This window comes from Priapulus caudatus, unplaced genomic scaffold, assembly GCF_000485595.1.
Source record: "Priapulus caudatus unplaced genomic scaffold, Priapulus_caudatus-5.0.1 Scaffold1012, whole genome shotgun sequence".
Classification (NCBI taxonomy): domain Eukaryota; kingdom Metazoa; phylum Priapulida; class Priapulimorpha; order Priapulimorphida; family Priapulidae; genus Priapulus; species Priapulus caudatus.
Window position 1 is genome coordinate 70,308 of NW_014578073.1, and position 22,765 is coordinate 93,072.

The following is a 22,765-nucleotide window of genomic DNA, read 5'->3' on the forward strand; positions in this document are numbered from 1 at the left end:
TGTCGTGAGCTGGACCGCTGCGCCTCTATGTTTGCAGGTTAGTCCGTTCACGGTGAAGGTGATGGCTGAAGGACGCAAACACAACAGATGGAGCGGATAAGCCGTCGCACTGAGACAGCCTCCGCACTAACATCGGCAGCGAGTGCGAACTCAACCTCAAGATACCCGGTGAGAGAGCGTCGCTGCGCGCAGGTCAGCTCTAAAGTGTGGCCCTCAGCACCACTCTCCTTTCCGCACACATACCCAGCCTCTGCTGTGCTGCTGCCTTGCTACTGCGTGCCGAGGAGGGAGAATGAGCAGTAGCGTTGTATCTGAGTGACGTTGTAGCATCATCTAGTATCGAGATCACATCAATTGTAATGGATTCAGTAGCGTTACAAAAGGCTTCGGCATCTTACGTTCAGCGAGTTCTGTGATGTATTTATTATTTAGTAAAACAATAAATCAATGACAATGAGTAAAAACTTCGACAGCATTGACATTGGTGATAGGACTCCCCCCTACCTTCAGCACATGCATGATTGTCTCCTGACACCCCCCTTCCCCCCATTATCTGACTTGCTCCCTTAATATCAGCAAGAGGTTAGGCGTTTGATCAGAGCATTGCAGCGAAGGAGGCGGAGAGGGGAGGGGAGGCGGGACGGGGGAGGGGCGGTCCAAGCGATGAGTCGAGGCACACGCATCGCAATTATTAGTGATCGGCGCAGATGGTCGTCCGTGGTCGCATGGCAGGTGGCTGCAGCTGAACACGCATGCGTCACATCAGGGTCGTCGGTGTTGTCATCCGCTGATCTCTCTGCCTCGCTGCTGCTGGCTGCCTGTTGGAAATACGAACTCCTAACGAAGATGATGGCACACGACGAGTCCGACGCGCGCGCACGAGAGCTGCACAGTGCAGCAGGTCGCTGACAACAAAATAGACGCGCAGTCAGAGTTCGTGCCCGAAGGAGATGGGCAGTCACACGGTCAGCGTTTGGGAAACACAAGAGGCCATGCACATAGCCAGGTTAAGCTCTCGTTATCTAGCAGGCAAGCTCTCGCTTACCTCCAGGGTACGGCCCTCATTACCTGCCAGGCAACGCCTCTTCGGCTGTACCTGCCTAGATCACGACCTGCCAGTCTGCAGGGGCGGCAGCCCTCTTACCTTGCCAGGCACGCCCTCGTTACCTGCAGGTACTCGCCCTCGTATAGCCTTCCAAAGCTTACAGTCAACATAAGTAAAACAGGGCTTCGGTAGGCAGGGTCTTCCAAGTCTTATAAGTACTATTTTGGCCAAAAAAACAATGAAGGGCCCTGTATTATACCTGTATTTTTGCTGTGAAATTCTTAGAAAAGATCTTAATAGTCTTTTTTTTGGCCAAAGAGACCATTTTCTTGTATATATAATACGCGAATGAATTTAAATCCTGTGTGCAATTTGTATATAAATATTATAGTGTACTTTAATAGTCTGGGATCTATCAGACATCGCGTAAATAAAAAGTGCTTTTTTGGGCCTACCAGAAAGGAGTCTTATAAGTCCTTATTCGTCAACATCGTGTCTTACTACTATGAACCCTGATTAACCAATGTTGTTACCTACCAGGTAGAATCACATAATTAGCCAGGTAGAGTAAGACTCATGTGACCTACAAGCTATTAGACTCATATAGTCTGAGCGTTGTTAAACAAGCCAAGTAGTGAAAGCCTGCAACTTTTACACGCTGCTAAACACAGTTTTCTATCTGTACTTGCAGGCAGTTCCGTTCCAGTTTCACTTAGGGCCTGCAGGATCGGTGTGCACACAAGGTAGAGCTGGAGCCCGGTCTGGAGAGAGGGGAGAAGGTGAAGGAACCATGTTAAAGTGGTCTACTCATGTCACGTCCCTATTCAGTTTCACGGTCACATGCATCGATGGTGGAATCCAGTCCTATGAGAAGTCATTATACACCAATGATATTTCTATCTCTTTCGTTGTAATAAATTGTTCACGCCGCATGTTGGATTGAATAGTTAGAAAGTGAACACAGAGCATTTTAAATCACATTTTAATTCACAATCATCTAGATATTACATATTATCTCGGCACAATGACGTATAGATCTCGAGTATTCGCCCTGCGAATTCTGCGTCGATCGACCGGGGTGGGGGTGATGTTTATATAGATCACAGCCTCTGACTCTCTCTCTCTCGCGCTGGTGTTTACAGGGTGAGTTCAGCCATCTACACCCCCCCCCGCCCCCCCCCCCCCCCCCCCCCCCCCCCCCACCCCCCCCCCCCCCCCCCCCTCGCGTGGAGGGCGGAGCTGAGGTCTCTCCATCGCCGTCGAGCGTCCAGGCAAGCCGAGATCGACTTTGAAGATCGCAAGGCGAGATCGTGCGCGAGTCTCCTAACGCTCGTCATCGAACCAGGTAAGTGTCGTTGTAATATATATACTTTTCACACACAACATATTAATATAATATTATAATGTTTGTCACCTCACCGCTCCCGCGGTGGTGTCCTGGTGGCTGGGGCTTGTGCTGTAGATATATATACACACACACATAGATATATATATATATATATATTTATAATGGTTTGTCACCTCACGCCTTCTCCCGCGTAGTTCCTGAGTTCCTGGGCCTGTTGCCTGGTAGTCCTGGTTCCTTGTGGCCGGGTGTCCTGTGGCTTGAGTGGATGGCGTGTTGTCTTGTCTGTCCGCAGCGAAGAATACAAACGTGAGCATAAAGTCAACGACGTGCACATCCCATTCGTCCCTTCAAGCGTGCAACATCGCTCCCACGTCGGTGAGGCCCGGCGTCTAGGATCGGCTCTATGCAAAGACACCGCTCAAGGCTAGAGCGTTAGTCGTCCGTGATGCGGCGCGCAGTGTCGGTGGGGGGGCGGGGTACATCGCAGATGAGTCAGACCTCATTCGTTCGCACGGTAAAACATTGGCTTGCTACTGACCAGATATATGTGAAGAGCCTTATGCTGTTACTGGAATCCGAGCGATAATTCTAGGGGATCGATCAAATCCAGTAACCACTCTTCCGCATAGTTAAGCGTGACAGGAGGTCACACTGCAGGGTGATTATTAATTGCATTGTCGCTTGCAGTAAACCTCCGGCCGGCGCTCACCGTATAAAAACTTACCTGGAGCCAAGACAGCGTGACCTTGTCCATGTCATCTTCTCCCTCTGGTGCGAGGACTCAAGGCGTGCAGTCGACCAGTTGCAAAGGTTGTGATGTGAATTGTAAAATCACTAGTATCCGATGGTTACGACTACGTTCATGAGTGGCATTACGACTACTAAAACGTAAAGTCGAAGTTTGAACTCCGACAAACAACAGATCGTGACAATTAGACTGCACTTATACTCTTCATTCGATTTACCTGCTTCTACGCGCGACTGGGGTTGAGTGAAATGTCTCCGCGCTGGCGCCGTCTAACGATGTTTTGATCGTCGACAGAATCGTACAGCGATCCGCTCGTTCCGCGTTGGAGAACGGCGTTCACTACGTTCACGTTACCTGAACGGCTTCACATCGCGCTCTGGCCGTTCGCCGCGTGCGGTGGGAGGCAGGGCCAGGCCGGTATCCTGGCAGGGTCGGGGTCTACGGAGAAGGCCTCACCCACGGCAACACAGAGTAATCAGTCATGCATAGCAACGCAGGTGGCGCAGGAGGAAACGCACAGATGTGGGCCCCGAACATGGGAGTGAGTGCAGTGTAGGGGCGTTAATATGACACTTTATAAACGTGCTGATATATCTGCTTTATTTTCTAAACGTGATGATATCTCTATTTCACTTTGTAACACAACGATATATATACCTGCTTTACTTTGTAAACGTGATGATATATATATATACTTCACTTTATAAACATGGGTGATATTACTTCTTGTAGTACTATTGTAATAGTATGAATATATAATATATATTAATACTTCACGTTTAAAAATCTACCTGACAGGTAGCTATTGGTACTTAGTAGTCTACAGTGATTTAGTAGACAATAGTAATGCCGATTAGAATCAGAACGCATCACAATTTTGTTAAGCTATTAGCTAGGGGTTGATATTTGCATAAACGGATAGCTAACTATCGTTAGATGTTTACTATGTTTTATCTGTAATGAGGGCTAGCATAGCAGACTATAGACTGCCACTGTCCGCATGCTTGCAGGTGTGCGCAGGGCCGGCGGCGACATCGAGGAGCAGTCTAGCATGGTTGTTGAGACCGTTACCAAGACGACGACGACGCAGAAGTTTTCGTCTGCTCTGCCGACGGCTCCGTCCGACGCCAGCAAGGTGACGTCTCAGGGCATGGGACTACAGAAGGCCTTCCTGCACAAGCAGAACACGTTCACTGTCAACGCAACGCAGGCCGGTGAGTGACGTTCATTTGTCTGTGCAGGGCGACGCCGGGTGGGAAGCTCTGCGAGCGCACCGTCAGTGCTGTGTCGTCATGCTGGACGGGCGCCACCCAGTGGCAGATCGTCGCATATCGAGTGATTTGTATGTTAGATGAGCGCCACCTAGTGGCAGACCGTTACACATCGAGTGATTTGTATGTTAGATGAGCGCCACCTAGTGGCAAACCGTCACACATTGAGTGGTTTGTATGTTAGATTAGCGCCACCTAGTGGCAGACCGTCGCATATCAAGTGATTTGTATGTTAGATGAGCGCCACCTGGTGGCAGATCGTCACACATTGAGTGGTTTGTATGTTAGACGGGGGCGACGCCCGCCCACGTGTGATCACGTGTTGACTAATATTTCGCGTCGACTTGCAGGCAACAACATGCTGATGGTGGGAGTGTTTGGTCCGCGCGTTCCCTGTGAGGAGATCGTTGTGCGACACACGACCCGCCAGCAATACACCGTCAACTACGTTGTCAAGGAGAAGGGAGAATACGTGCTAGTCGTCAAGTGGGGCGACGACCACATTCCCGGCAGCCCCTACCACGTGTCCGTCTAAACGCACGCGAGCGAGCGAGCGAGAGAGAGAGCGCCCTCTGACGGCAACGACTTTCTCGCGACGCCGTAATTTGATTAGACTGCGTGAGGTTAGAGGGCGCCGGTTGCCACCCGCGCGCACTTTGCCTACCGACGCTGTAAACCCCGGGATCGCCATCTTACCTACGGAATGTGTCTGGCGCCATGCTGCAGATCCTTGGTTAAAGCGTTGCTGCCGTCGTCTGAAAAAATTTGGCAACTGTGTATTGTATGTCCGTGCAGCAGAATAACGATTGAAGGGTGGATTCGTTTTTTACTTATCAAAGTACCGTCTACATCGCTGTTCTTAGAGTAACGAAATTATTTTACCGCTTCTTGTCAGATCAGGAAATTAGGACTTGCTCACTTTGCCGAAGTTTTTTTTAACCCACAATTATATTTTCTATGAGTTGACACTGTTTATAGGTAACTTGTAATCGTGCATGTCTGTGTTGAAGAAAGGTGAAGAAATGTGAAAATATTCTCAGTATAGAATCTCTAAAATTTTATTCTAAGTCTGTTTTAGCAGCAATTTTTAATATCAGCTCCTCATTGCTATCACATCATTTGGTGTGTACTCTCTACTGCTGCAGGTATGTATGGGAAAAATTTCAAGGATTTTATTTTGTCTTTATCATATGCTTAGTTTTACCTAGTATTGTTACTCCCTCTGTGTGTTTTGCTTCTTTGAAAATTATATGTATACATTGAGTAATGTCCAAGGGTTACACAAGTGTATTGTAATAGTGCCTTGAGAGGGTTTCTCATTCAATACTCTTTTGTAAGATGGTGCTAAATTGCTTGCCTTGTGTGGTGTTAAAAACATCTGTGTCAAAATTCAACTAACAAAGCAGCATTTAAGTGGAGATGTGCGCAATGAATTGTAGATTGTTAGTAGTGGACTGGTGTTGGAAATTAAAGCATGGCATGAGAAACGATAAAAAAACATTGTTAAGAAGTATTTAAGACAAGATCAGCTATTTATATTCTTCTATATATGGGATATGGTATATCAGAAATTTTAATAAAGTTTAAAAATCGATATTATGGCTTTTCATTGATCTCTAACTAGCGTATAACAACACAATTGTGTCCCAATACATTACGGAAAGGAAAAATTACACTTCCAAATATAAAGGTCAATATTACGTTTACACAGATGACAAATGACAAACTTGGGTCTAGTTTCTACTCTACTAAGACCTGATCTGTGAATACACAATTCAGACTTCAAACATTTAATGCAATGGAATGGCGAGTAATAACAGAATTAAAAATTATTAAAAGAAACATCAAATTAGCATACAGACAACTGACACATATACTTCCAACTACATACATTCAAGATGCTAACGAGATGTAAATAACACCTATGTGACAGTGGCAAGATTCTAGCTACTGAGCAGCAGTTGCATATAATAACATGCTACTATATAAAGTTATTATATTGTTATTATGTTATTATAACATATTAACAAAAGTCCAGAATTTATGGATTCTTGATAATAACATGTTACATCCATAGAAATAATATAGATAACCATATAGATAATCATAGGTAATGTAGATAAATAATGAAGAGCTAAATGCCGGAAGTTGATCAATTAACAGCACGCGTGGATTAATGAGGAAATTACTAAAATATAGGGATAAAAGAATAAGATTAGAAGAAATAAATTCTGTAGGTACAAATCAATGAAAATGATGAGTCTGTGGTCATGCCAGTCTCCATCAATCAAATCAGTTGACAACTCAAATCAGTTGATTTAAGTGCTCTGGTCATGCCCACAGAAATAGAATAGAAGCCCTAGAATAGATAGAATAGAATAGAATAGAAGCCCTTCTAGAATAGAATAGAATAAATAATAATAGAATAAATAGAATAGAATAGAAGCCCTTCTATTCTATTTCTGTGGTCATGCCTTGGGTCATGCCTTGTGAAATACAAGAGTGGTCCAACATACGATACGATGCGATACGATACGATGACGATACCACGCAGCGCGCCACGTAGTGGGAGAATCATAGAATCTAGCATGAAATCTAACGACACGTAAACAGTGCAACTGTGCAATTCATGCTGCAGTGCCTACAGTGAGAACTGTGCTCCTGTCCTGGTACTGTGGTAGTACTAGTAGTGCTGTTACAGTGTTAGTAGCCGCATCTTCAACATAATTATTATAGCCGCTCCAAGCAGATAAATCACACACGTAACTACGTAAGTAATTATTTACTCGTGACTGTAAGCAGATTGTGAATGACAACGTAATAATGTATGACGAGTTGGACACATCCACATCGATCGTCGCTGGCAACAATCTAGACCAATAAATTGTGCCTTAAAATTCCTGCTTTAATTGTGCTTAAGTTGCCGCAGGCTATAGTTACTAGAGCTACTTCTGTACTAACAAGTTGTAAGGCAGTGATTATAACGGATTATAACTAAATTAAACTATATCATCAACCCATGTACTAATACAACCCATGTTTGGCATGTATTCCCATGCACAATACTATTGAAATGCTATAACTGTAGTAGGAAGTATATTATCAGTTATACTGACAATAGATGTTTATAATTATAATTCTACTCGTGGTAGTATTAGTACCTCTAGTAGTAGTAGAACTTACTGTTAAATTCCCTTAACATTTTAAGGACCGTTCAGGCTGGGAGTCTGCGTGGGAAAGGAAGCACGGAAGGAAGATAAGCGTGGGGAAAGAGAAGCTCAAGTGAAGCCTGCCAGTGCACCCTCGCGAGCCGAAAACGCCCCTGAACCCAACACCGTTTCCCAACCCAGCCCTGCCACCGCGCCTAGCACCGCCACCGCGCCTAGCCCTGCCACCGCGCCTAGCCCTGCCACCGCGCCTAGCCCCGCCACCGCGCCTAGCCCTGCCACCGCGCCTAGCCCCGCCACCGCGCCTAGCCCCGCCACCGCGCCTAGCCCTGCCACCGACCCAAACCTCGCACGCCAACAGAAGCCTGCTGTGTCACCGGAACGAGCCGCGCAGCGAGAAGCGAACGAGAACGACGAGAAGAAAATTTCGATGGAGATCATGGAGTGTGGAGACGAGACGGGAATCGAGTTGATTCGGAAGACGCTGTCGACGGAGGATGAGGGAACGCTGCATGTGTTTGTGGTGCTGGGGGCCTCGGTAAATGTCGATAGATACCGTGTATGTATGTTCGTATCCCCCCAAAACGCTCTACGACAACCTGTCGCCACCTTGGTAATGTAGACAACTAATATCACTACAATATTAACATATGCCGAGTAATGCTTTTTAATTTGTTACTATATGCCTAATTATTTTATCACTGCACACCATATTCCAGCTAGGTAGCTTTCATAAACTGAGCAGCTAATGTAGTGTGTATGCTCATATATTCCTGCAGACAGTCTAGCCTTGCTGATGCAGATAGCTGTAGTGTATGCTTGCATGCCCCACCCCATGCTATACTAGCTACTAGCTCCTAACCATGCAGACTTATGCCACACGCGCACATGTATTCTTATACATCTAAACTACGGAGCATTTGTGTATGATTGTGTGATTTTGAGGATTATTATGAGGGAATGCAGTTGTAGAGGCCGGTTCACCCCAGAACAGCAATGAGTCAGCATATTTATTTCTCCTACAGTGTCTGCTCAAGGCAGGTTTATTTCATACCCTGGCAGCTTAGCTGTGCGTGTTGCCGTGTAGGCGTGTACGCTCACGCACATCTATACATTGATCTGGGTAATTGCATGAGGCGATACAAACCAAACTACATCTACGCTCTGTATCCTGTCTAAGGATGCATACCCCTGTATATGTAATCTAGCACTCTATTTATTTTAAACTCGAATTTATCTTTGTAAATTGCTTATGCCTATTTAATCTATCACAGCATCTAACAGGGTTTCCTCTGAGGGAAAATTAGACAACGGAGGTAATGGCCAGTTTGGGGGAAAAATGCGCATGATGGATTTAAAGACGTGCAGTAGGTACGCATGCGAATGCTACAGGCGGACACGCGGGGCGAGAGGGAGAGGTGGAAGTCCCCCTCTCGCTGGGAGGGGGGTTCTGGGGGTCTCTCCCACCCAGCAAAATTTTAAAAATTAGAATGTCAAAAATTGTTACAGAAACATTTTCATAACGGCGATGTTAAATTCGACAACGGCGGTGCGCTAATGTACCGCTCATGTATAAGAAACCCTGTCTAAATATATATCCCACCTTAAGATTATGTTTGTAAATAGCCCACTCATATTTAATCTATTGTACTATCTACTCAAATGACGCAGCTTAAATTTATCTTTGTAAATTGCTTATGCCTATTTAATCTATGGCGGCATCTAACAGGGTTTCCTATGAGGGAAAATTAGACAACGGAGGTAATGGTCAGTTTGGGGGAAAAATGCGCATGATGGATTTAAAGACGTGCCGTAGGTACGCATGCGAATGCTACAGGCGGACACGCGGGGAGAGAGGGAGAGGTGGAAGTCCCCCTCTCGCTGGGAGGGGGGTTCTGGGGATCACTCCCACCCAGCAAAATTTTAAAAATTTTAATGTCAAAAATTGTTACAGAAACATTTTCATAACGGCGATGTTAAATTCGACAACGGCGGTGCGCTAATGTACCGCTCATGTATAAGAAACCCTGTCTAAATATATATCCCACCTTAAGATTATGTTTGTAAATAGCCCACTCATATTTAATCTATTGTACTATCTACTCAAATGACGCAGGCACGCAGCTTAAATTTATCTTTGTAAATTGTAGAGAGTAAGAGTGAAGTTGTGCTTACGCAGCATTATTACTCATACAGCTTTATGTACACAGCTGTTCCCAAGTACTGTTTAGTCATCGGACATATATCCTAATGGGACACATGTCATGATCATGTAAAAGTAATGCCACTCTTTTGTTTCAGGGTGATTTGGCAAAAAAGAAAATTTATCCCACCCTCTGGTAGGTACACGTGTAAAATAACATGTTACTAAGTTCATACATTTAGTCCTTCTCGAACATTTCTATCAACTGTACAATTCGGTACTTTGTTAACTATATAGACTGGTATCAGTTCACATTCTATATATAGGAAGACATTCCACTTGGTCTTTTACTCTAGCTTACTTAGCTAGGGGGGTGGTGTTGGAGCAAATGTTTTGGTTGGGGTAAGTTAATTGTGCACTGCACATGACATTGGTGATGAGGAACATATAGAGCATGGTTGACAATCATGTCGTGTGTTGTAAGTGACGGATGTTATACATCAGAACGCTGACTTATACGTTACCGCATCACATAGCTTTTGTCACATATATGTCTGCGGGACAGCGGCATCTCTCTCTCTCTCTCTCAGTCTCTCTCTCTCTCTGCTGTACCCAGGCTGCTCTACATGAACAATCTACTTCCTCCCAAGACGTGCTTTGCTGGCTACGCGAGATCCAAGCTGAGTGTTGCTGATGTCAGGAAGAAGGCCGATCCCTTCATGAAGGTATAAACCGCAGAGAGTCAGCCCTACATCCTACACAGCAGCAGTGTTACTAACCCGCGTGCGTGCGTGCGGGGGCGTGCGCACAGGAGTGTGCGTGTGCGTGTGTGTTGATATAATGTGTAACCACTGTTAAACCAGTGGTTAATAATAATATCATAATTATTATATAAATATAATCATAATACTGAGATTAATGTTGTTTTGCATGTATTTGATGATGAATATATTTCTCACACATGCAGGTGAGGGATGATCAAAAGGAAAAGCTGGAAGCTTTCTGGAAACTCAACACTTATGTTGCTGGCTCTTATGACAAGGTATTGTTGAGAATCTCCCCCTCCCTCTCTCTATATCGCTCTCTCCCTGCCTCTCTCTCTCTCTCTGTTGCTCTGCCCATCTCTATATCTCTCTCTCCGCCATCTCTCTCCCTCTGTCTCTCTCTCTCTCCCACTCTCTTCTTTTTACTGATTCTCTTCTACTTATTTCACTGATCTCTTCATCTCACACAGCAGTAGTACAGAAATCTCAGATGAGAACTACTTGCAGACCTACAGTATATAGTGTCAGAGCTTCGATAATCTTTCTTCAGCTAGAAGACTTCCAGCGGTTAAACAGCGAAATCGAAAAGATTGAAGGAGGAAAGCCTTGCAATAGGCTGTTCTACTTGGCACTGCCACCGAGTGTGTTCCAGCCGGTGACAACTAACCTCAAGGCGGCCTGTATGGGCAAAAGGTACGTATTCTGTTTAGCGCAGACCAGAGAAATTCGTTTCGATAAACTCTCGTACGTGTGGCTGATGTCTGTTGCAGTGGTGCCTGACCAGTGAATGTAAAACTAACACATCTCGTGGCTGTAGCTTCTAACTGTGGGTTAGCAATGCTCACTTTACATGTACCTTCTGTGGTGTCCTATATGTTACTACTCACTCACCCTCTCCGATTTTGATCCGGAACATTTCCAGAATCACATTGACTCAACAGGGTTTTTTATCTCGAGGTATCTACCGGCAGAATTCTTTTCGCCGTTTTGCATCCGCGATATTTTACCGAGTGTTTGTTTGCTTGTTTATTTCACGGCGAATTTATGATGATGGTTGAAGCATTAGTGAAGACGAGTAAGTAAATACGGGGTCGGTTGATGTCCTGCATGTGAGATGACGCAAACATAGTGTAGCCTCTAGTCCGTGAGCAAGGTACACGCTAGTTTCAAGGTTAAAGAATGCTACTTATGATCTCCTTGGTGTTTGGGTTGGTGGGATCAGCAGTTTAGCATGCCTTTATCCTACGTGTTCTTTCTAAAGTGCCCGTGTGTGGTGTCTGTGTCGTGTCTGTGTCATGGCTGTTGCATGTATTGGTAGGCAAGGATGATGAAAAAAATCACCAATTGTGTCAGGAACATATCTTACTTATGTACGCTCCTTGTTGTATCACTCGCTGGTAGAGTCCGTATAAATTATTCTGCTTTTGAGCCTTCCATATTGAAGCAACGATAAAGAAGTGCATGTGTTGTGGTGTGCTTGTGTTGACTGTCTGTCTGGGACACAGGATGTACAAGTTTACCATAGATGGGTCTCTGATATGAACCAGTTTACATTTCGTATTAATGTAAACTCATTCTTCTATTTATTCTCTGCGTCACAAGCAGATTTACAACTTTACATGCTGTCCGAATCAGTGAAATAGAAACAACGACTCGCCGATCAGTTTGTCAGGTTTTGGATGTTGGGACATGGACCCAGGAATGTTACCGTGGGATTTATGTCCCAGCACGATCAAATCTCGGTCGGCAATAGTCGTGCACTGATCCTCGCGATGAGTTTCTAATCGTGAAGCATTCGTTCATCTGTCTGTGTAGGCATGTGAATTATCGGTCGTAGTACGATCGAACGAAGGGAGGGTTGAGATAGGGAGAATGTTGGCAATTTACATATTGTAAATTCTTTTTTTTCGTGGGGTACCAATTTTCGTGGATTTCGTGGGTCTATCACTCCACGAAATTACGTTCCCAACGAAATATAATGTACAGATGTCAAGTGCCGGTTCTACGATTTCAATCCACGAATTTAAAAATCCACGAACATGTGTTTTTTATCTAAAACCACGAAAATTGGGATCCACGAAATTAAGTGACTTTACAGTAGTTGACATTTACGTTTTACTACGTAGTTACTAGTCAGAGAGGTCATGCGCAGTGAGGATGTGCAGTGAGGATGTCCAGTGCGATTGTCGGTGTTCGGAGGTTTGCTGATAACATTGTTGATGACACGTGTAGATGATCACAGTTACATATAAGCTTTATGGAGTATGTGGGCATGAGCACATGTGTGTGCGCGCGCGCGCGTGTGTGTGTGTGTGCGCACGCGTGTGTGTGTGTGTGTTTGTTTACGTGAGTATCTCGTAGGAATAGCATGTGTACATGAAAGGTTGATCTATGCATGGTTACTTACGTAGAGGGTCAGTGACTGCCGCTGAGATGAAAATTTCTTTCATCTTGAAGTTTGAATCTTGACCGCCCGGCTTGGTTCTGTTTAGTGTTAAGCTAACTGTGTTTCTAACTGCCGCACAGAGGTTGGACGAGGGTCATCGTTGAGAAACCATTCGGCAAGGATTCTGATTCGTCCGTCCAGCTGTCTACTCACCTGGCCCGTCTGTTCACGGAGGACCAGCTATACCGGATCGATCACTACCTCGGCAAGGAGATGGTGCAAAACCTCATGATACTGAGGTGGGTGAGCTAGTAGATGGCGTAGGAAACGTGCGTTCTACGCTCACGTTGTGTTCGATGTGCAATTATGAATGCTGTTAAGCCTGTGATTCTCCTGGGCTTGCTACTGTACTACGTTGCCTGAGCCAGCGAGACGTTATGGCAGACAGGAACAGAACGGCATGAAGTGTGGATCCGTTTTTTACCGAGTTCTGACCTCTGTTAGCGTTTCTCTGCAGGTTTGGAAACAAGGTTTGGGGTCCAATCTGGAACAGGGAGAGTATCGCCGCCGTGACGCTGTCCTTCAAAGAGCCGTTCGGGACCCAAGGTCGCGGAGGATACTTTGACGAATTCGGAATCATCAGGTATGCTCTTACCCATCGGCCAGTGGCGCTATCTGTTAGTCCATTCAGATGTTGATTTCTCTCTGTGTATGTGTTACGTGATTGGTGGTTCGGAATAGGTTTCCTGAAAAGATTGCTGGAAATATTAGTATTAGGATAGCTTATTATTGTTAGTGATGGGTAGCTTTATGCTTCAAGTCTGTTTAATTAGTGTGTGACAGTGTTTTGCGAATGCTCTGTTGTTACTGACTCTTGAATTTTTTTAAAACCAGAGATGTGATGCAGAATCATGTCCTACAGATGTTGACGCTGGTTGCCATGGAGAAGCCTGCATCTACGAGTGCTGAGGATATCCGCGATGAGAAGGTAGGTGGCAGCACATGTTTGTTGGACATACTGGAGAAATGGCTGTCAATGCCATGGCATGACAACACTGCACAATGCCATGGCATGACAACACTTCACAATTTCACGGCATGACAACACTAGCATCTCGCTCCCGACTACCAGGACGCCATATGCTGGTGGCCGCCCACTCGGCTTTGGCATCCGGCTTTCCCTCCGTACAGTCGAAGTGGAGCACCTCGTCTATCTTCAGCTCTACGGTGAGATCTGCATCCGCCGGCATTCCGATAAACTGGCGTTTGTGAAAGAAGGCGATGCCCTTTTTAAATGAGACGAAGCCTAGCTGTGGTAAGAGATTAATTACCTTCCCCTTCTGTGCGGTCAAGCTAGGCTGCGTCACGGACAAGAGGAGGTTGGCGTCTCTTGGCTTGCACGCCTTTGATGTAACCTTGGACGACTGTGCTGCTGCCGGCTTCACCACGACGTTAAATCGCTGCGGTTCCTTAACAGGCATCACTAGATCGCCATCCAGGAGGAATTCATCCGAGTGCGACCTCACAAAGTCCGTCACTGAAATCGACTTGCGGGCGATGCCGCTGCAGCGGACGGCATCGCTTCCCGCTAGCTCCTCTAATTTGCACAGCGTCACGGAGCCGTCCATGTACAACCTTTTCCTGACGAGTGACAACAGAATTGCGTCGATGGAGGTGTCACCTGATATGTTGTTGTTACACTTGGCGGTCAGCGCTGCGGGCTCCAACGGCTCTCTCGACACTCTGACCGCCCGCCACTCACACGTAGCTTTCGGGCCGCCAGGAATCGCGTCAAAATACAACCTATCGCCAATTTTGTACGCGGAAAGAAGATCCTCGGAGCTTCCTTTATCAGTAGATTGAGGGTTAAAATATACCTTAGAGAGACCTTTGTAACTGAGAAAGCCGCATGTTGGTAACAACATTGATACGGTTCCTGCAGCCCCAACTATATCTCGAGAGGAATTGCCTGTAAACTGGCTCGCTGTTGCCGCCCCAGCGTTGGCGCAGCACAGAGAAACCCACCATTTTGGATCTACGAGGAAGACTTTATTGTATCGCAGTAGGAAATTGTGAACTGATTCGGCGTTACGACCGACGATTGTCTGAATAGAACTAATGGAATTGCGGACAAGTTGAGCTAATTTATGCAGCGTGGCTTTTCCACCTTCCTTCTTGATCAACTCAGTCAAGTACACAACAGAAGGTGCATCTGCTCCTGCAGTCAATGGCGGGATGCCTTGTATACGCAAGTCGCTCGCGACTACAGCCTTGGTCCCAGACACTAAAGACACTTCGTCTTCTTCATCGACAGAGAAAAACTTGCAATGTTTCTTGATAAACTGGCAGGTGGTAGGAATGTCAGTAAGATAGGCTCTCAGCTCCGGCGAAGCTTGTGCCCTTCTCCCGGCCAGTCGGCGCAGGTCTATGCACGACTCGCTGCGCATCAGACACGTTTTCCGGAAGTAGTCGATGCACTCAATGCTACCTGATAAGGTGTCACCGTCAACAGAACCTGACTTCACTGTCTTTTGAGCAAGTGTGACTATCTCACCTTTTACACAGAACAGGTTTGCATGTCGTTTGAGAAAGGATGAAAATTCCTGCAAATTCGCTCCCAACACTCTATGCGTTGCCAGAGACGCCTTTGACTTCTCTATGTATAATGTCTTCACCTCGACCTCATTACGGCCAAACTTGAGGAAGATGTCGCGGACGAATAAGGCAGCGTTATTTTCGCTCTCTGCTGGTGCTTCTGAACGTGATTCTGACTTGGATACTGAGTCAGTATCACTAGCTACATCGATCAGCCTTCTAACGCGATCGCCTCTGATTTCGAAGCCATCTGTACGTCTCATTAGAAAGCTTACAAATTGTTTCACTGACTTTCCAACAGCTTTTCTCACGTCTGCAGATGCCTGAGACCTTTTACCCATTAGTTTAGTGATCGTTACCTCTTCAACTCCCCAGTCAGTGAAGGCTTGTGTATAGAAGGTGACTGCATCATCCTCAACTCCTGATCCAGTACTTGCTGAGGACATTTTTGGTTTTCGTACAATTACTTGACACAGTATCGGGGGTTATATAATTATTTCTACTTCAGAGGCGTAGCCAAAGTTCTACACTTCAACCATCACTGTGTTCATCAGAATTGCTTTCAGTCTGCATGGGTAACGTTGCCAGTGGTTACCAAGTCCCAGTCTTCTTCCACCTGCATTAGCTGCTGGACTGAAGCGTCACTACTCTCGTCACGATGTCTCTCCACTCGATCCGCGGGTCCCACCAATGAAACAAACCGTCCCTTCACTTTAAATACCTCGTGGTGACGCTCCAGGAATCTCACAAACTGTTTGTCCTTGCGTCCAACGACGGCGATGACAGCCTCTGGTGCTTGCGCTTTAGTAGAGGCTAGGCGGTGAATGAAGACTCTCGCTTCTCCCCACTGTAGCAGTTTGCTGCTGAAGTATGTGACAGCGTCGCTCTCGGAATCTGGCGTCACATGAAACCGCGTGCCGTCGTACGACGAAGGGTCCTGTCGCGCAGTCAGGAAGGCAACATCTTCCGCGGAGACCCGAAAAATGGGCGGATGCTGGCAGAGGAAGAAAGGAAATCTCACGATTCCGGGTCCGATGACTTTGTTGACGACTGCAGGGCACCTATAGCTGTGATCACCTAGGTGAGTTACGAAATGAGTCACTGGTACTAGCGGACCCTTTTGTAGCAGTAGTCTAACAAGGTGGAGCACAGTCTCAGCTAGAACCGTCAGCTTTCAGTTTCAGTACTGAAATAACTTTCGCTTATAATTTCTGAGAACTCTCACAGTCGCCAGGGTTTTTGCTCATTCCCGTTCTATATCAAAACAAATATTGTAGTTAGATTATTTATAAATCGGGTCAACACAGCTATGCTTGTACTACTATAGCCCGCATACGGTTGCCGGAGTCCTGCGGCAACTGTACGCGGGCTATAGTACTAGTGCATGTATATAGTGGCCCTAGGAGTGGCCACGTGCACATTGGACTTTCACACGCGCTGTGGTTAGCACGTGTGTCATTACTTTATTTGTGTCGGGATTATTTTCCGCTCCTACCGTGAAAGCAGGACGATAATGCAGTAGCAAGAAAAACCCCAGAGTGAAATGAACGCAAGTCTTTATACAACGCGGATGGTTTTATTCATCGTATACGAATAACATTCACTGCACGTATCTCAAATAATATAGCGTATAGATATATATATATATTATCAGGAGTGTATAATATAGATATATATATATATATATCTTTATATTATACACTCCTGATATTATTATATTACTCATGTCACGTTTACGTTACCTCGTTACGTTATTACACGTTTAGCTTAACTATTAGCTGGTTAATATATTGTATCCCCCGGCGCCGCTCCTCGTCTGTCTCTCCCCGTCGTGTGCTCCGCGGCGCGAGTTCGTGGGTTGGCATGCAGTGTGTCTCCCTGTCCGGGGTAGGCTATATAGCTCCCTTAGTATTAGGTATATACCTTCTCGGGCGTCGTCCTGCTCGTGGGTGGCTCTCCCTCCGACGGTGTGTGTGCGCTCCCTCGAGCGTGTTCGTTCGTTCGTTCGTTCGTTCGTTCGTTCGTCATCGTCGATGGCTCTCTGTAGCTGTATATTAGTGTCTATATAGAGTCTGATATAGAGACTATAACTGTACACATTTATATACTATTTAGACAGTCTACAGAATCAGACATGGTTTGGTTTAGAATTGAAGCCATTTGCCGTACTGTATTAGTTGGAATGTTCAAGTTTTTGCCTGTGTCATTTGGGTATGTGTGTCCGTGTAAAATAAATTGAGTGTCACTCCATGTAACGTCATCTCTCTAGTGAGTAGACCTTCATTACCTGTCTGCAGCAGGAGCTTGTGTACGCTCTGAATTCTGGATTAGCACAGAGAGGCAGGCTTGATCGTACGTTTATGTTGAGGGTGAGTGATGCATTTTGTTCATTCTTCATCAATACAGGTCGTTATATATTCTGTTTTTCTTATTATAAGTGGGCACAATATATATATATAAACCTACAAGCTATTAGACTCATATAGTCTGAGCGTTGTTAAACAAGCCAAGTAGTTGAAAGCTGCACTTTTACACCAGTGCTAAACACGGTTTTCTATCTGTGACTTGCAGGCAGTCCGTTCCAGTTCACTGTAGGGCCGCTGCAGGATGGTGGCGCACACAAGGTTAGAGCTGGAGGTCCCGGTCTGGAGAGAGGAGAGGTGAAGGAACCATGTAAGTGATCTACTCATGGCGCGTCCTACTCGGTTTCACGGTCACATGCACGATGGTGGAATCAGTCCTTGAGAAGTCATTATACACCAATGATATTTCTATCTCTTCCTGGTTGTAATAAATTGTTCACGTCAGTGTTGGATTGAATAGTTAGAAAGATGAACCAGAGCATTTTACATCGCATTTCTATTCCCAATCATCTATTATATTACATATTATCTCGGCAACAATGCGTATAGATCTCGAGTATTCGTCCTGCGAATTCTGCGTCGATCGACCGGGGGTGGGGGGTGCATGTTTATATAGGATCACAGCTCTGACTCTCTCTCTCGCTCGCGTGTTTACAGGTGAGTTCAGTATCTACACGCGTGAGGCGGGAGCTGGAGGTCTCTCCATCGCCGTCGAGGGTCCAGGCAAGGCCGAGATCGACTTTGAAGATCGCAAGGACGGATCGTGCGGAGTCTCCTACGTCGTCACCGAACCAGGTAAGTGTCTTGTATATATATATATACACACACACAAAACTGGCAGGTGGTAGGAATGTCAGTAAGATAGGCTCTCAGCTCCGGCGAAGCTTGTGCCCTTCTCCCGGCCAGTCGGCGCAGGTCTATGCACGACTCGCTACGCATCAGACACGTTTTCCGGAAGTAGTCGATGCACTCAATGCTACCTGATAAGGTGTCACCGTCGACAGAACCTGACTTCACTGTCTTTTGAGCAAGTGTGACTATCTCACCTTTCACACAGAACAGGTTTGCATGTCTTTTGAGAAAGGATGAAAATTCCTGCACATTCGCTCCCAACACTCTATACGTTGCCAGAGACGCCTTTGACTTCTCTAAGTATAATGTCTTCACCTCAACCTCATTACGGCCAAACTTGAGGAAGATGTCGCGGACGAATAAGGCAGCGTTATTTTCGCTCTCTGCTGGTGCTTCCGAACGTGATTCTGACTTGGATACTGAGTCAGTATCACTAGCTACATCGATCAGCCTTCTAACGTGATCGCCTCTGATTTCGAAGGCATCTGTATGTCTCATTAGAAAGCTTGCAAATTGTTTCACTGACTTTCCAACAACTTTTCTCACGTCTGCAGATGCCTGAGACCTTTTACCCATTAGTTTAGTGAACGTTACCTCTTCAACTCCCCAGTCAGTGAAGGCTTGTGTATAGAAGGTGACTGCATCATCCTCAACTCCTGATCCAGTACTTGCTGAGGACATTTTTGGTTTTCGTGCAATTACTTGACACAGTATCGGGGGTTATATAATGATGATTGTCTACTTCAGAGGCGTAGCCAAAGTTCTACACTTCAACCATCACTGGGTTTTCATCAGAATTGCTTTCAGTCTGCATGGGTAACGTTGCCAGTGGTTATCAAGTCCCAGTCTTCTTCCACCTGTATTAGCTGCTGGACTGAAGCGTCACTACTGCCGTCACGATGTCTCTCCACTCGATCCGCACGTACCACTAATGAAACAAACCGTCCCTTCACTTTAAATACCTCGTTGTGACGCTCCAGGAATCTCACAAACTGTTTGTCCTTGCGTCCAACGACGGCGATGACAGCCTCTGGTGCTTGCGCTTTAGTAGAGGCTAGGCGGTGAATGAAAACTCTCGCTACTCACCACTGTAGCAGTTTGCTGCTGAAGTATGTGACAGCGTCGCTCTCGGAATCTGGCGTCACATGAAACCGCGTGCCGTCGTACGACGAAGGGTCCTGTCGCGCAGTCAGGAAGGCAACATCTTCTGCGGAGACCTGGAAAATTGACGGATGCTGGCAGAGGAAGAGACGAAATCTCACGATACCGGGTCCGATGACTTTGTTGACGACTGCAGGGCACCTGTGATCACCTAGGTGAGTTACGAAATGAGTCACTGGTACTAGCGGACCCTTTTGTAGCAGTAGTCTAACAAGGTGGAGCACAGTCTCAGCTAATCCGACCAGGCTGTGTGACTCACGTCAATACACATTCTAACCCTAGCAATACCGTTTCTTGGAGCTAAGTCTCAGCTAGAACCGTCAGCTTTCAGTTTCAGTACTGAAAGTGAAATAGCGTCCGCTCCTAATTTCTGAGAACTCTCACAGTCACCAGGTTTTTTGCTCATTCCCGTTCTATATCAAAACAAATATTGTAGTTAGATTATTTATAAATCGGGTCAACACAGCTATTACTTACAGGCTTACAACTCAGTGACGTGGTCAACGGACAATATCATATGAACATGGCGAATGCACTGATCACAAACAACATGCTTCAACAACAGCAACAGTCACTTCTACTCATAGTTCTAGATTTTCTCACTACGTAGCAGCACTAACTTCTTATACAATGCTCAAACTCCACGACAGATGGCGCTTTCGGTCTTGTTTCTGCATAGACTGGTGCTAGCTCCCACCTCAATTACTCGCCAATATCACCCTAAGCCGAGAGGTAGAACCAGGTACCAGTCTAGCTCACGCATTCAAGTATCCCGAAGGGGCGCTGCATGCAGTTTGTATTGCCTTTGCTATTGTTCGCTATTGTTCTAGTCGAAGTGAATACTATAAAACACATTTATATCTGTTTAAACGAATATTAAATTACAATTTAGTAGTTCAAAGTTTAACTTAGATTTTGATCAAATAATTTTTTTGGGTAAGAGTCCCATCATGCATCTCGATTAACGCCATACTTGTTTTTGGATTTTGAAAATTAGGAATTTCAAAATGTGGAAACTAGATTGGACGCGTTCATCATTAGTCGTCGCTATAGATTTTGGCTGAACACGCTATTATTAAACGTTTCGCATGGAATTATTATTATAAAGCTGTTATCATAAAACGACTATGTAGACAATAACTGCATAAGGATGTGGATATATCGGTCTATATGGAACCTCGTGTGTTGCTGTGTGTTTGATTACGCCGTATTCCTTTTAGTTGATTTTGCAGCGAAGTTGTCGTTAAATGCTGCGAGGTATGTATGGTAATTTCATTACATTCAATTCTCTATGCAGTCGTTAAAATAAACATATATTTATTTCATCTGTGCAGGGTCACTTGGGCTCATAGGGTCTATGTCCCCCAGGTTAGGTACTGCCGGAACGTAGGTTACGGTCCACAGGCACTTGACTTGGAACGTCTCAATAAAAAAAAGGTAAATAAACACGAAATGTACCAAAGTCTTAATGTTTCTCTACTCTATTTCACCTGTAAATGCCGGTCAAATGCTCATCTGCAACACACAAGTACACCGAACGCCCGCCCGTGCTTAGCCTGACCAGGCTGTGCGACGGATTGTCTATACTACGGATTGTCTATACTACATTTGGACGGTATTCTAACCTTAGCAATACCGTTTCTTGGAGCTAGCCCGTGCTGTGCTGCATGCACAAACAACATGAATAAGTTAAGAGAGCAGGTAGGAAAGCGGGATTAAAAAATTCGTTTGACGCTCGCTTCATTTCACACCATCACAGCTCGAATACACATACTACAGCTTCCATCTTGGTATCTATGTGTACATAAATGTTCACTTGTTCGAATTATAACTCTGGCCTTTGTTCTTACCTACTCCCGCCAGCGATATCTCGTGAAATCCTGCAGGAAATGTTCTCTCCAACGGCATGACAACACTGCACAATGCCATGGCATGACAACACTGCACAATGCCATGGCATGACAACACTGCACAATGCCACGGCATGACAACACTGCGCAATGGCACATCGTTACGCTGCTACTCCATTGCAGGTGAAAGTGTTGAAATGCATGTCAGAGTTGAAGGTGGAGAACGCTGTACTGGGTCAGTACGTCGGGAATCCGGACGGTGAGGGTGATGTGAAGAATGGTTACCTGGATGATCCGACCGTGCCGAAAGGTAGCTAGCCATCGTGTGATCACTCCGACCGTCTCTCACGCTAGGCAGCCATCGACTAAACATCCTTACCGCTCTCCCTCAGTCGTCATGTACTCACTGACGATGCGTTAACGTTGCAGCCATCGCGTAGAAAATAGACAAGGCGCGGTGAAATACTTCTCGCCGATGCAGCTTACACGTGGCTGGGTGAGGCACGTGGCGCCATCGGGTGGGAACATTAGCAGGTTGTTAGAGCATGCTGACTGCAGCTACTGATGTCTGCGGTGGTTGTGGTTGCTTGTAGGCTCGGTGACACCGACGTATGCCTGCATCGTTGCTTACATCAAGAACGAGCGGTGGGATGGCGTACCCTTCATCATCAGGAGCGGCAAAGGTAGGTAAACGATGCAGGTGAGGGAATCATGCGGGGCGAATATACGTAATATATATACGTGTGTATATCAAGAGTAAATAATCACAAATCGTGATAATACTATCACGTAATTTGTAATGATTTACTCTTGATATGTATATATATATATTGATATATATATATGTAACGTTTTTCCCCGTTACGTGGGACTCTCCCACTGTTCGACCACTGGATTGTACACGTCGCACAAGAACAAACAACACAACTCAAAAATGACAGTGTTTACGCCGGGAATAGGTCCGGGGCTTTTATTCCGCTCTGGTCAGCAGGCCAGAGTGGGCATAAAACGGTACAATATTCCTCGCAGCGTACGGCTTGAGTATAGCTAGCAAGATACAACTAGGCACTAG

The 22,765-nt window shown here is 45.7% G+C and overlaps 4 protein-coding genes across 6 annotated transcripts in view; 3 read left to right on the forward strand and 1 right to left on the reverse strand.

Moving 5' to 3' along the window:
* Positions 1-6,006, forward strand: part of LOC106814951 (filamin-A-like) — a 52,782-nt gene extending 46,776 nt beyond the window's left edge. The window contains 4 exon segments of the mRNA XM_014819345.1: positions 42-92; positions 3,436-3,663; positions 4,152-4,355; positions 4,763-6,006. Coding sequence (XP_014674831.1) covers positions 42-92; positions 3,436-3,663; positions 4,152-4,355; positions 4,763-4,947 — 668 coding nt within the window. The 3' untranslated portion in view covers positions 4,948-6,006.
* A 2,012-nt stretch (positions 6,007-8,018) lies between these two features.
* Positions 8,019-13,841, forward strand: LOC106814953 (glucose-6-phosphate 1-dehydrogenase-like). Its single transcript, XM_014819346.1, has 7 exons — positions 8,019-8,117; positions 10,373-10,447; positions 10,690-10,764; positions 11,037-11,179; positions 13,013-13,171; positions 13,390-13,515; positions 13,769-13,841. The coding sequence occupies exons 1-7, from the start codon at positions 8,019-8,021 to the stop codon at positions 13,839-13,841; spliced, it is 750 nt and encodes a 249-aa protein (XP_014674832.1).
* A 2,188-nt stretch (positions 13,842-16,029) lies between these two features.
* LOC106814954 lies at positions 16,030-20,418 on the reverse strand. Its single transcript, XM_014819347.1, has 3 exons — positions 20,321-20,418; positions 18,661-19,899; positions 16,030-16,544 (listed from the first exon to the last, which is right to left on the reverse strand). Exons 2-3 carry the CDS (start codon positions 19,361-19,363, stop codon positions 16,030-16,032), a joined length of 1,218 nt encoding a protein of 405 aa, XP_014674833.1. The 5' UTR covers positions 19,364-19,899; positions 20,321-20,418.
* A 239-nt stretch (positions 20,419-20,657) lies between these two features.
* Positions 20,658-22,765, forward strand: part of LOC106814956 (ubiquitin carboxyl-terminal hydrolase 7-like) — a 22,383-nt gene continuing 20,275 nt past the window's right edge. Inside the window, exon 1 of one of the 3 annotated variants that reach the window (XM_014819352.1) lies at positions 20,658-20,678. Coding sequence is in view for 2 of the 3 variants with exons in the window: in XM_014819350.1 (XP_014674836.1) it covers positions 20,994-21,109 (116 nt within the window). In the remaining variant the exon portion in view is untranslated. The other 2 variants (XM_014819350.1, XM_014819351.1) reach the window with 2 other exon arrangements.

What these genes read in the sequence shown, in the direction of transcription:
- LOC106814953 (XM_014819346.1), top strand. Translation starts at nt 8,019, where the DNA reads ATGGAGTGTGGAGACGAGACGGGAATCGAGTTGATTCGGAAGACGCTG. An exon ending in TTGTGGTGCTGGGGGCCTCG is followed by an intron (nt 8,118 to 10,372) that starts GTAAATGTCGAT and finishes CTTCCTCCCAAG; the next exon opens with ACGTGCTTTGCTGGCTACGC. An exon ending in GCGGCCTGTATGGGCAAAAG is followed by an intron (nt 11,180 to 13,012) that starts GTACGTATTCTG and finishes ACTGCCGCACAG; the next exon opens with AGGTTGGACGAGGGTCATCG.
- LOC106814954 (XM_014819347.1), bottom strand. Translation starts at nt 19,363, where the DNA reads ATGTCCTCAGCAAGTACTGGATCAGGAGTTGAGGATGATGCAGTCACC. An exon ending in TCCTACCACCTGCCAGTTTT is followed by an intron (nt 16,545 to 18,660) that starts GTGTGTGTGTAT and finishes TAACTCACCTAG; the next exon opens with GTGATCACAGCTATAGGTGC.